Here is a 13,242-nt window from a genome sequence, read left to right on the forward strand (position 1 = left end):
TGAAGCCGCTAGCAACCAAATGGTAATACCCTCAATCTGACTCTCAGTCATTAATTCTCATTTATAATGGTGAATTAATGCTATGAGTTTTGGAAGATAAATATGAAAACTTTTTTCCTATCTCAAGATTTATGGGATCTTGTTGAGAATGGTTATTTGTAGATCCAGATGAAAATGGAGGCGCGCGCAATTCTTACTGCTCAACAAAAGACTGAGTTGAAGGAGAAACAGAAGAAAATTTCAAAAGCTATGCTCATGGTACAACAAGCAGTCACTACTTCCATATTTCCAAGAATAGCCGCAGCTATAAAGTCAAAGGATGCATGGACCATCTTGAAGAATGAATACCAAGGATCTGACAAGGTTATTACAGTAAGGGGCTGTTTGGTTCCTTTTTTTGGTGATAAAAGTGGGGAAAGTTGTCAAAAATGTCAGTTTTTTGACAGCTTTCCCCTAAGGGGCTGTTTGGATGGGTTTTTTTGGGCGGTAAAAAAGGGGAAAGCTGTCAAAAATGTCAGCTTTTTGGCAGCTTTCCCCCAAAATCAGCTCTTAAAAAGCTGATTTTAGGGGAAAGCTGCCAAAAAGCTGACATTTTTGACAGCTTTCCCCTCTTTTACCGCCCAAAAACCCATCCAAACAGCCCTTAAAATCACCCCTTAAAAAGGTGATTTTAGGGGAAAGCTGCCAAAAAGCTGACATTTTTGGCAGCTTTCTCCTCTTTTACCACAAAAAAAAACCTATCCAAACAGCCCCTAAAACTTCAAGCTTTTATGAAATCTTCACGATCTATTCAAGAGTTTTTTCTCTAGGGTCGTTATGATTACTAGTCAACTAGTCAAATTCGAGCTCTAGGTGAAGAAGATTTAACAGATCAAAGGGTTGTCGAGAAGGTATTAAGAAGCTTGCCTTCCAAATTTGATCATATTGTTGAAGCCATATAGGAGTCTAAATTAAAGGGTTACTAGAAATGGGTAAAATGACAGCCAACTGAAAATTTGAGAAATGAGCTGAGAAATTTTAAGTCAGGTCCAAATGCCAAATTAAGTAGCATATATGAGAGAATGAAGACCGGAAATGAAGTTCTAGATTCCAACTGAAGTGTTGAAAAGTAAACTTGATTTTGGATCAAGTTTAATTATTGGATCAATGATCAAATTATCACTTGTTGGGCCAAAACCCAATACTTGATCCAAGTTCTAGAGTTTTCTCTAGAAATATCTAAACATCTCCACATCTTTAAAATGTTCTAGAAAATTATAGAGAATGAATATCTAGATATTTCTCTAGATAATTGTAATATAAAATTCTAGATATTATGTTAGAACTCTCTAGATTTAGGATTAAAATATTCTAGATATTTTGTACTTTGGAGGCTATAAATACCTTCCCTTCCCTCTCATTTGTAATCAAGAAGAACCAAGTTGTTCTAAGGTGTTCAAAAGAAATAAAAATCTTCTTCTTCCTAAATTTTCTATTGTCTCCCGAATTCTTAAACACTTTCTCCATCACCTCCAAATATTTCTTCCCAACAAAGTGGTATTAGAGCTAGAAGATTCCCTTGAAGATGGCGAGTAACAGTGTTCCCTTTCAAGTCCTGATGCTCACAAAGAGCAACCACGACAATTGGAGTCTAAGAATGACGGCTATCCTAGGAGCACATGACGTGTGGGAGATAGTCGAGAAAGGCTTCATTGAACTGGAGAATGATGGTAGTCTATCTCAAACTCAAAAGGATAGTTTGAGAGACTCAAGGAAGAGAGACAAGAAGGCTCTCTGTCTAATCTATCAAGGTCTAGATGAAGATACATTCGAGAAGGTCGCGGGAGCAAAGACGGCCAAAGAAGCATGGGAGAAGCTTCGAACTTCTTACAAGGGAGCAGATCAAGTCAAGAAGGTACGTCTTCAAACTCTAAGAGGAGAATTTGAAGCGTTGCAAATGAAGGAAGGTGAACTCGTCTCCGATTACTTCTCAAGAGTTTTAACGGTTACTAATAACCTAAAGAGAAATGGCGAGAAGTTAGATGAGGTGAGAATCATGGAGAAGGTTCTTAGATCGTTGGATCCAAAATTCGAGCATATTGTCACTGTTATTGAAGAAACAAAGGATTTGGAGGCTATGACGATGGAGCAACTTCTTGGGTCGTTACAAGCTTATGAGGAAAAGAAGAAGAAAAGGAAGATATTGCAGAACAAGTACTCAAGATGCGGATTGATCAAACTAAAGAAGAAAGCGGACGAAGTTATCAAAGACGAGGTGGCGGTCAAGTCCGAGGACGAGGTCGTGGATATGGAAATGGACGAGGTTGGAGGCCTCATGATGACAACACCAACCAAAGAGGAGAAAGCTCATCAAGAGGTCGTGGGAGAGGAAATCAAAAACCAAGTTACGATAAGTCAAGCATTAAATGCTATAATTGTGGAAAGTTTGGACACTAAGCTTCCGAATGCAAAGCTCCGAACAATAATAGAGTTGAAGAGAAGTCCAATTATGTTAAAGAAAGAAGCCAAGAAGATGATATGCTATTGATGACTTACAAGAAAGATGAACAAGATGAGATTCACAAGTGGTACCTCGATAGCGGTGCAAGCAATCACATGTGCGGGAAAAGAAGCATGTTCGTGGAGCTTGATGTATCGATGAAAGGAAATGTGGCTTTGGGAGATGAATCGAAGATGGAGGTGAAAGGTAAAGAAAATATTCTCATCCGATTGAAGAATGGAGATCATCAATTTATTTCCAACGTTTACTATATCCCAAGCATGAAGACCAATATATTGAGCCTTGGACAACTCTTAGAGAAAGGTTATGATATTCGATTAAAGGATAATAACCTTTCTATAAGAGACCAAGGAAACAATCTCATTACCAAGGTGCCGATGTCAAAGAATAGAATGTTTGTTCTTAACATTCAAAATGACATCGCACAATGTCTCAAGATGTGCTACAAGGAGGAGTCCTGGCTTTGGCATCTTTGATTCGGGCATCTCAACTTTGGAGGATTAGAGCTACTTTCTTAAAAAGAGATGGTGAGAGGATTCCCTTGCATCAACCATCCAAATCGAATGTGTGAAGGGTGTCTACTTGGAAAGCAATTCAAAATGAGCTTTCCAAAGGAGTCAGACACAAGAACGCGGAAGCCATTGGAACTCATACATACAGATGTATGTGGCCTGATCAAACCAAGATCACTCGGTAAAAGTAACTACTTTCTTCTCTTTATTAATAATTTTTCAAGAAAAACATGGGTTTACTTTTTGAAGGAAAAATCAGAAGTGTTTGAAAACTTCAAAAAGTTCAAAGCCCATGTCGAGAAGGAAAGTGGCCTTGTGATCAAAGCCGTGAGATCCGACCGTGGAGGAGAATTCACATCCAAGGAATTTGAGAAGTATTGTAAAGATAACGGTATTCGAAGATAATTGACGGTGCCGAGATCCCCTCAACAAAATAGAGTTGCAGAAAGGAAGAACCAGATAATCCTTGAAATGGCGAGGAGCATGCTCAAAAGTAAGAAACTACCAAAAGAGTTGTGGGCAGAAGCAGTTGCATGCGCGGTTTATCTATCAAATTGATCTCCAACAAGAAGTATTTCGGGAAAAACACCACAAGAAGCTTGGAGCGGAAGGAAGCCCGGTGTTTCTCATCTAAGAGTCTTTGGAAGCCTTGCTCACACTCATGTACCGGACGAGAAGCGGAGCAAACTAGATGACAAAAGTGAGAAGTACATCTTCATTGGTTACGATGCTAACTCCAAAGGCTACAAGCTCTACAATCCTGATACAAAGAAGACAATCATTAGTCGAAATGTCATCTTTGATGAAGAAGGAGAATGGGATTGGAGATCAAATGATGAAGACTACAACTTCTTTCCACATGTTGAAGAAGATGAATTGGAGCAACCAAGAGAGGAGCCTGTTACCCCCACCAACTTCACCAACAACGAGTTCTCAAGAAGATGAAAGTTCGAGTGAAAGGACTCCACGTTTCAGAAGTCCGCAAGAACTTTACGAGGTAACTGAAAATCAAGACAATCTTACTTTATTTTGTCTATTTACGGATTGCGAGCCCATGAATTTCGAAGAAGCTATGAAGAAGAAGACATGGAGAAATGCAATGGATGAAGAGATCAAGGCGATACAAAAGAATGAGACATGGGAGTTAGCTTCACTTCCAAATGGGCATAAGGCGATCGGTGTGAAGTGGGTGTACAAAGCAAAGAAGAACTCTAAAGGAGAAGTTGAAAGATACAAGGCAAGATTGGTGGCAAAAGGTTATAGTCAAATAGCGGGAATCGACTATGACGAGGTATTCGCTCCTGTTGCTCGTCTAGAAACTGTTAGATTAATTATTTCATTGGCAGCTCACAACAATTGGAGGATACATCAAATGGATGTCAAATCAGCCTTCTTAAATGGAGATCTTGAAGAAGAAGTTTACATTGAGCAACCACAAGGCTACATAATCAAGGGAGAAGAAGACAAAGTCTTGAGGTTAAAGAAGGCGCTTTATGGGTTAAAACAAGCACCAAGAGCTTGGAATACTCGAATTGATAAGTACTTCAAGGAGAAAAGTTTCATCAAGTGTCCATATGAGCATGCACTCTATATCAAAACTCAAAACAATGATTTATTGATTGCATGCTTGTATGTAGATGACTTGATATTCACAGGCAACAATCCCAAGTATGTTCGAGGAATTCAAGATAGAGACGACGAAGGAGTTCGAGATGACCGATATTGGATTGATGTCTTATTCGAGATGACCGATATTGGATTGATGTCTTACTACCTTGGAATTGAAGTGAGACAAGAAGATAATGAAATTTTCATTACTCAAGAAGGCTATGCTAAAGAGGTTCTTAAGAAGTTCAAGATGGATGACTCGAATCCAGTAAGCACGCCAATGGAATGTGGAGTCAAATTGTCAAAGCAAGAAGAAGGAGAGAGTGTAGATCCAACACTATTTAAGAGCTTGGTTGGAAGCCTACGCTACTTAACGTGCACAAGACCTGACATCCTATATGCAGTCGGAGTTGTGAGACAATACATGGAGCATCCAATAACAACTCATTTCAAGGCAGCTAAAAGGATACTTCGCTATATCAAAGGTACCATAAACTTTGGTTTGTATTACTCTGTTTCTGACGATTACAAGCTTGTTGGATTTAGCGATAGCGACTGGGGTGGAGACGTAGATGACCGAAAAAGCACAAGCGGATTCGTGTTCTTCATTGGAGATACAACTTTCACATGGATGTCAAAGAAGCAACCAATTGTCACCCTTTCTACTTGTGAAGCGGAGTATGTAGTGGCTACTTCATGTGTTTGCCATGCTGTTTGGTTACAGAACCTGTTAAAGGAGTTAAGTTTGTCACAAAAGGAGCCAACGAAGATCTTAGTGGATAATAAGTCAGCAATAGCTTTGGCAAAGAACCCAGTCTTCCATGATCGAAGTAAGCACATTGACACTCGTTATCACTACATTAGAGAGTGTGTTACCAAGAGGGACGTTCAATTGGAGTACGTGAAGACGAATGATCAAGTAGCTGATATCTTCACCAAGCCTCTCAAGCGCGAAGATTTTATCAAGATGAGGAGTTTGCTTGGAGTAGCAAAATCAAGTTTAAGAGGGGGTGTTGAAAAGTAAACTTGATTTTGGATCAAGTTTAATTATTGGATCAATGATCCAGTTATCACTTGTTGGGCTAAAACCCAATACTTGATCCAAGTTCTAGAGTTTTCTCTAGAAATATCTAAACATCTCCACCTCCTTAAAATGTTCTAGAAAATTATAGAGAATGAATATCTAGATATTTCTCTAGATAATTGTAATATAAAATTCTAGATATTATGCTAGAACTCTCTAGATTTAGGATTAAAATATTCTAGATATTTTGTACTTTGGAGGCTATAAATACCTTCCCTTCCCTCTCATTTGTAATCAAGAAGAACCAAGTTGTTCTAAGGTGTTTAAAAGAAATAAAAATCTTCTTCTTCCTAAATTTTCTATTGTCTCCCGAATTCTTAAACACTTTCTCCATCACCTCCAAATATTTCTTCCCAACATGAAGCAATTGAAAGTACAACCTCCTTAGCAAGGATTTGAACAGCAGGCAAGAAAATTTAAAGCCCTCAAAAAGATGGTAAATTCTAACAATCAATCGCCACATATATGAGAGAACCTTGTATCATCTGGTCAAAATCCTTCCTGATTTATCTCCCATTTATCTATTTTTCAACTTTCTAATCCTGAGCAACCATATCTAAGAAGGAGATTATCATAGCTATTTACCTGCCAATATTTTGAGACGCAACGATCAATACAACTGTTCTCACCCATATATAAAGCTCAGCTTCTTTATATATCTGGAAAAAGATAACGAAACAAGGGTTCTTTGAATTCTCTCATGCTCAAACTCAATTAGATGTTCCTATCTACAATCAAAGATGCAAAATATGGTTACACTTGGGGAGATAATAATTAACCAAAGAAAAAAAGACCCAAGTAACCTACACACAAAAAGATTGAAAGAGTACAATAAATTTCAGCGCGTACCTTTTCTCAACGCATTTATTAAAGCAAGTGCGGGTGAGCCTGAAACAGATATTAAACAAAAAAAAGAGAGTTAAAATCAGCTTAAACAGTCTAATAGCTACATGATTGATGATTACATAAATTGATCGTGGCAGGTTGTCACTAAATTGGATTTTACTGAAGAAAATGCTTGAAACACGTGCTAAAAATTTCAAGTCGTCGGGTGGATTTTGTAAATTTCAAGATTTCTGTTACTAGTGCACACCCCTACTAACTTAAACTGAGCATTATCACGTGAGGCATGATGAGTTTATATAGGCACAACCTACTTCCTCTTTTACTATCAAAACAATTTCTCAAAATATTAATGATTCGGCATGAACCTATGAGAAAAAAAAAATTTATCTTACTTGTTGAAGAGGTCTACTCTGTATTCAAAATTATCTTACTTGTTGAAGAGGTCTACTCTGTATCCACTCTCAGCCATTCCTGGGATCTGTTCGTTGAGAGTCAAATAATAAATTCACGTAAAAAGCTTAGAAATATTCGTTCACAAAGACACTGCTGTCATGGGTTAGACAATATATATATATATAATATAACTTGAATATAAGATTCGATGGGAAACCATTATTGGCGGCCATTAGGAAAATCTTTATTCCGGTAAAACCTAACCAAGAAACCTAAATGAAAGGGAAATCTTGGAGAAGGGGGAAACCTAGGGTTTTAAACTAATGAGGCAGCAAGAAAACTGGTTACTTGACGAATGGGCGGTAGTGGGCTTGGACTATTGGGCCCAAACTCATTCGGCCCGAACCCGATCCGGGCACGCTGTAGCTACCTGCTCACGATCAACTTTGAACGAAGAATTTCTCTATTCACTTCAGCCCTGTTTGGAAGAATTAACATAGTTAACCAACTTAATAATCTGAAAGACTAAATTATTAACTCATTATATAAGTTTTATTTTAGTTCTTGTGATCATTTTTAGTGTCTGGGAATAACAAGAATTTTAACTATTTTCTTTATAATTAGAAAGGTTAAGTCTTAATCATTCTCAATAGGAGTATTAGTAAACCCCTTATTTTGAGGGGTTACTCATTTTAATCCCTCTAGAAGGGTTAGCTTAACCATTCTATATATTTTGTGTTTAGCAAATTATGAAGGGTTAACTCACTTTAACTCTTGTATAGATTTTTTGTGTTTGACGGGTTAAGAATGTGTTAAGTCTCCTTAACCCCTCACTTAACCATTTGTCAAACGACACCTTAATGAAAACGACACCTTATGTATCGTTTGGCAAAGAGTTAAGTGAGGGGTTAAGGAGACTTAACCACTTCTTAACCCGTCAAACACAAAAAATCTATACAAGGGTTAAAATGAGTTAACCCTCCATAATTTACCAAACATAAAAAATATAGAAGGGTTAAGTTAATCCCTCTAGAGGGATTAAAATGAGGGGTTTACTAATACTCCTATTTAGAAGGATTAAGAGTTAACCCTTCTAATTATAAAGAAAATAGTCAAAATCATTGTTATTCCCAAACACTAAAACTTATCACAATGACTAAAATAAAACTTGTTTAACGTGTTAATAATTTAGTCCTTTAGATCATCGAATGGGCTAAGTACATTAATCCTTCTCTTTAACCCCTCTTTCTTAACCTTTTGCCAAACGGGGCCTTAATGAACTAACGGGTTCAATGCAAGCACATGAATAGGGACCTAACAAATCGAAGGAAAATACCATTGAGCATGCATTTCAAGCAAAGCTACAGCCCTCCTCTGAAAAATATGATCACGTTGAGGTTAAATCCATAAGGGATCGTGTCAGAGGTGGAGGTGGATATGGAGGTCAAGGTCATGGAAGGAGCTCAGGCCATGGTCGAGGAAGATCTGATGACAATCAAGATAGCTCTAGCAGGCATGGAGCTAATCACTATTCTCATGTGCAATGCCATTTCCATAAAAAGCATGGTCATATAGTGATGTAGAACACACGACATACATATTTATGGGGAAGCAGACATATTTGACTAATTTACTTCCCTAATCCTAGGGAGTCCTTTTAGGAAGAGTTTTGTTATTTCTATTTTTGATAAAGTTTGAGTCATAAGTAGTAGTCTTGTTTTTTTCTATTTACGCAGAGTATTGTAAGCCTTAGAAGTATATCTTTTCATCAATAAAATTTCTCTTTTAATATTTCTTCGTGGATTCAGAGATCATTCTTTGTGGATTCAGAGAACACCCTTAGTGGATTCCGAGACTTTACTGCCCCTTGCTGCATTTTTTTTACTAAACAAACAGGTCCTAAGTTATAGGCTTAATTTATTTGCTTATGATTTTTGAGCCTGTATCAAGTGATTCCTGTTGTGCTTTGTGATTGACCCTTAAAAGCTTTAGGCTACGTTTGGTTTGACGGAATTGGGGGGAAATAAAAAGAAAAAAGAAAAGTAAAAAAGGAAAGAAAAAGAAAGGAAAGTAAGATTTTTTTTTTAAGTTTGGTTTGGAAGGAAATTGTAGAAGAATTTGAAGGAAATGATAGTGCGTTCCCTATAAAAAATGTTGAAAAAGAAAATAGTTTCTATCATATAATAAACTATATTGGTTTAATTTTTTGAAATGTTTCTAGTTTTTTAAACTTATTTTTGATGATGATGACGACATATGTATCCTCCAACACATAAGTTGTTGATGTTCGTAAAGGTGTTTGGGGAATTTAGTTTCCCCGCCTACTGCAATCTGCACAACTCGAAAGCCAATCACAATCAACAAGATATAAAACAACCACAATCAAGAAGAAAGAACACCAAGATTTACGTGGTTCGGTTGGCCAACTTCGACTTAAGTTCACAGGGCAACAATACGAGAAATTCACTATGTATCAGAGAGAACTACAAGAGGAATCACTCAACTCTCGTCTCTCAATCTGTCAACCTCATATACATAGTCAACTCTCATATTCTCTCTGAAGCCCTCTCCTTACGATCTTTTGAACGGACAAAGACTACGAAACCCTCTCCCAATGATGTAATCTTTTGTACTGACAAAGACTACGAAATCCTCGTCTCTCACACGATATTCTTGAATCAGGCTATGTCCTCTGATAATCCTAGAGTACAAGAATATTGGCTCTCTCACTTCTCCTCTTCTTAGTTTTTTTCCAACGATAGAAGAATATATATATATATGGAAACCAAAATCCTATCTCTAGTCTAACTTTCTAATTAGAATAGGATTCAAACTTCTAATTATGATGAGACTCAATCTTCTAATCATGATAGATCTCTAACCCTATCTAATTTTCATGAAGTTATACAAAGAATCAAAGACACAATCCTAACAAAAGGAAAGTCTTAATTAAGAGTTCTCTATACCAAATCTCCAATGTGAGAATATAGTTGATCTGTCTAATCTAGTTAGTGGTTGTGATTTTTCGTTAAGTATAAATTAGAAACGAGTATAATATATGGATATATGATTAGTATTAGATTTAGATTATATTATAAATGTATATTGGATAATCAACAGTACTTAAGATTAAAAACAGTGATATCCTCACTTCTATGTTACAGTGAAGATATCCAAATTCTTTTTGAGCTTCTTGTTCCACCAATCAATCGGTGAATAATCTTCCTTAAGCAGCCATGTTGTGGGCCCCACATGACGTGGAGGCTGTCCAAAACGCGTTGTTCCTGCATGAAGTTGGGACTAGATGCCAAAGGACGACTCCGCTCCGTCGCCTTTGCTGACTGATCGCCTCGCATCATGCCCCCTTGTTCTGCGAATCTCGTTATTATTTGGATAAATTCTTAAAGCCCCATCTCTACAATTAAAATTCGCACCAATGTTTCCATTCTATTGTTCTTTGTATAAATTAAAAAAAAAAATCCAATACATTGACATATAATTAAGGGTATATGACTTTACAAAAGCCCCTTATAGAGTTTTTTTTAATTGTATAACCAATCAATCTGGCATCTTCTAGTAAATTGTCCAAAAAAGAACTTACTAATATTTTGTTTGAGAGAAAAAAAATTACTTGTCTTTTTGGAAAATTACAAAAATTCTCAAAAATCTCTATAATAATTGTTTTTAAAAATGATACTTACTCTATTTTTTTCTCAAGTAATTTATCAAAAATTTCAATGTTTATCCAGGATAATAGTCATGTATAAATGTTCATTGGAGAGTAAATTAGTATCATATTATAAAAATTCTAATTTTCTTTTGCAAATTTAGAAGAGAAGAGAAATTGTCTCCCAATGATAATTTATTGATTTATGAGTTCATTTCTGTAAAGATTAAGTATGGAAATGTCTAAGCAAAGTGGAAAGAAATAAGAAGGTACATGCATGATAGATTGGAAATGACAATATATATTTGTCCCGTACTGCATTTTATCATATTTTCTGTCATATTTATTATATTTCCTGCCATATTCAACATCCGCTAAACTCCTAAAATCCATGAGCATCTTCAATAATTCAGCTTGTGTTTTTTTCCGCAAAACTATTATTGTACATAATAAGTTCCTGTGCACTTTATCCCTTTTTTCTTCCTTCTATTAATAGTGGACATAATTAATACTCCCCATTAGCAGTGCTAGCAATGGCAATATCAATCACATTCCTCATCCTCTCTTTATCAGCTCTCCTCGCTCTCCTTTCCATCCCTCCAACTCTCGTCATCGCCGGCGACAGCAACGTTCTCCTGACGGGAGAAGTCCTCACCACTGACGGCCAACTCTCGTATGGCAACACCGCCTTCATCATCCAAGATGACTGCAACCTCGTCCTCTACAACAACGCTAACGGGTTCCAATCCAACACCCACTCCGACGGCCTCAACTGCACCCTAACCCTCAGCGACCACGGCCACCGATGGGTCCACCGCCTGGACTTCCGGCTCACCCAGCCCAAAAAAAGGCAACTACGCCGCAGTCCTGCGCCCCGATGGACAGGTTGCCGTCTACGGCCCATCCGTCTGGTCGACGCCTGAACCGAGCTCGCCGAGCCCCAAAAATGTCGTCTACGAGTCTGAACTCGACGGAATCATCCCGGTGGTGCGAAACCTGCTGTTCTCGTCGCAGACTCTGTACAACGGGGCGTCTCTGGCGACGAGGGACTACTCGTTGGTAATGCGGGAGGATTGTAACCTGGAGCTGACGAAGGCGAATTCTGACCGCGCCGTGTGGCAGTCGTCGAGTGCTGGCGAAGGGAAGCATTGCTTCCTGAGGCTCGATCACAGAGGGCAGCTGTGGTCGTAGCCGATGACCGGTATAAGGCCGTGTGGGTTAGTAGCAAGGTGGGAGGGGGGAAGGATGGGGATTACGTGCTCGTGTTGAAGGTCCATGGGCAGGCTGTTGTGTATGGACCCGTTGTTTGGTCCACTGCGAGCACTTGATTTATGTTGGAATTGATTCTTCAATTTGCTGGAAACACACACACACTTGTGACAAGGAAAGAAAACCAATTTTCAGGCGTTCTAAATCCACACACATTCATTACTGTCATATAAAACTACAAAATACAAAACAGTTTTTCTAACTTACAAACGTGCACAACGTGCACAAGAAACCTGTAACTAACTAACTAAACACTTAACCCACTAAGTAACCAACTAATTAACCTATGAAATGCATAACGTTACAAGATTAATTCAACAATTTATTTGTTTGGTTTTAATTGTGTGTTTGGTTTTGGTCGCTCGCTGCTGTGTTTGGTTATTATATATGCGTGCAGCCGAAGGCTGAAGCTGTAAGTTTGTATGTTGATGTTGGGTTCTAGTAGCCTCCCGTTTGAAACAACTGCTTGAATAACTTTGCCGAATTGCAATTGGCTCTTATTAATTAATTAGGGCATGGGTATAGATTATGGCCCTTTGTCCACAGCAATTCTAAAGACGTACGTGTCAATGGGCGCGCATTAGATGATTAGACTTTGAGATTTGTTTACAAATGTTTGATATCCATTTAGTCCGTATGAAATTTCATGAACCGTTCCTACCAGATATATACCTTATCCTTCAAAAAAACCCCGAAATTAAATTTCATCAAAAAATTTCACCCTACGGGTCGAGCAATTATGAGCACTTACATTGCCTCCCAACTCGCTAATGAAGTCCACGACAGCCTCTATTAACGGTAATAAATAGCACGTGATATTTTCGCCCGAATTTGTGATTGCCGGTTATATTTAGGACTTATTCACAAAAATTAGTCATTTTTTATATCAAAAAGATGCCGGAGACTTTTTAAATACCAAAGTGGTAAAGTGGGCCTGTTTTAAATAGCAATTTGGTATTTTAGCCGGGTTTAGTTTGGATGATTAGGATTTAGTGGAGGGTTTAATTGTTGGAAGAATTCAGAAATCCAGTTTTCAGATTGTGAGTCGACTCATACATGCACATGAGTCGACTCATCAGCTTGAGTCGACTCATGCCTATCATGAGTCGACTCACAAAACCCAGCCGTTTTGTCAGACGTTTCTAACGAGTTGACTCACCTCAGTCATGAGTCGACTCATGTCGGGTTTTCAGCCTGTTTTGGTTTTCCTGTTTGGTTTGGGATTGATGTTTGATATAAATATCAACACGAGTTTATGGTTTTAAAAAGGAACCAAGAGGGTCGTTTTGAGCAACTATTCACAGGGAATAGAGCATCCTTTGTAGGAGAGATTGTGAGAGAATTGAGAGCTTGGTTCTAGGGT

The 13,242-nt window shown here is 37.9% G+C and overlaps 1 protein-coding gene across 1 annotated transcript; it reads left to right on the plus strand.

Moving 5' to 3' along the window:
- On the plus strand, positions 11,094-11,942 carry LOC109850946 (mannose-specific lectin 3-like). Its single transcript, XM_020421029.1, is given in 3 exon segments — positions 11,094-11,412; positions 11,414-11,792; positions 11,795-11,942. Coding segments are annotated over 3 exon segments (792 nt in total). The 5' UTR covers positions 11,094-11,143; the 3' UTR covers positions 11,939-11,942.

Source organism: Asparagus officinalis, chromosome 7 (genome assembly GCF_001876935.1).
Source record: "Asparagus officinalis chromosome 7, Aspof.V1, whole genome shotgun sequence".
Taxonomy (NCBI): Eukaryota; Viridiplantae; Streptophyta; class Magnoliopsida; order Asparagales; family Asparagaceae; genus Asparagus; species Asparagus officinalis.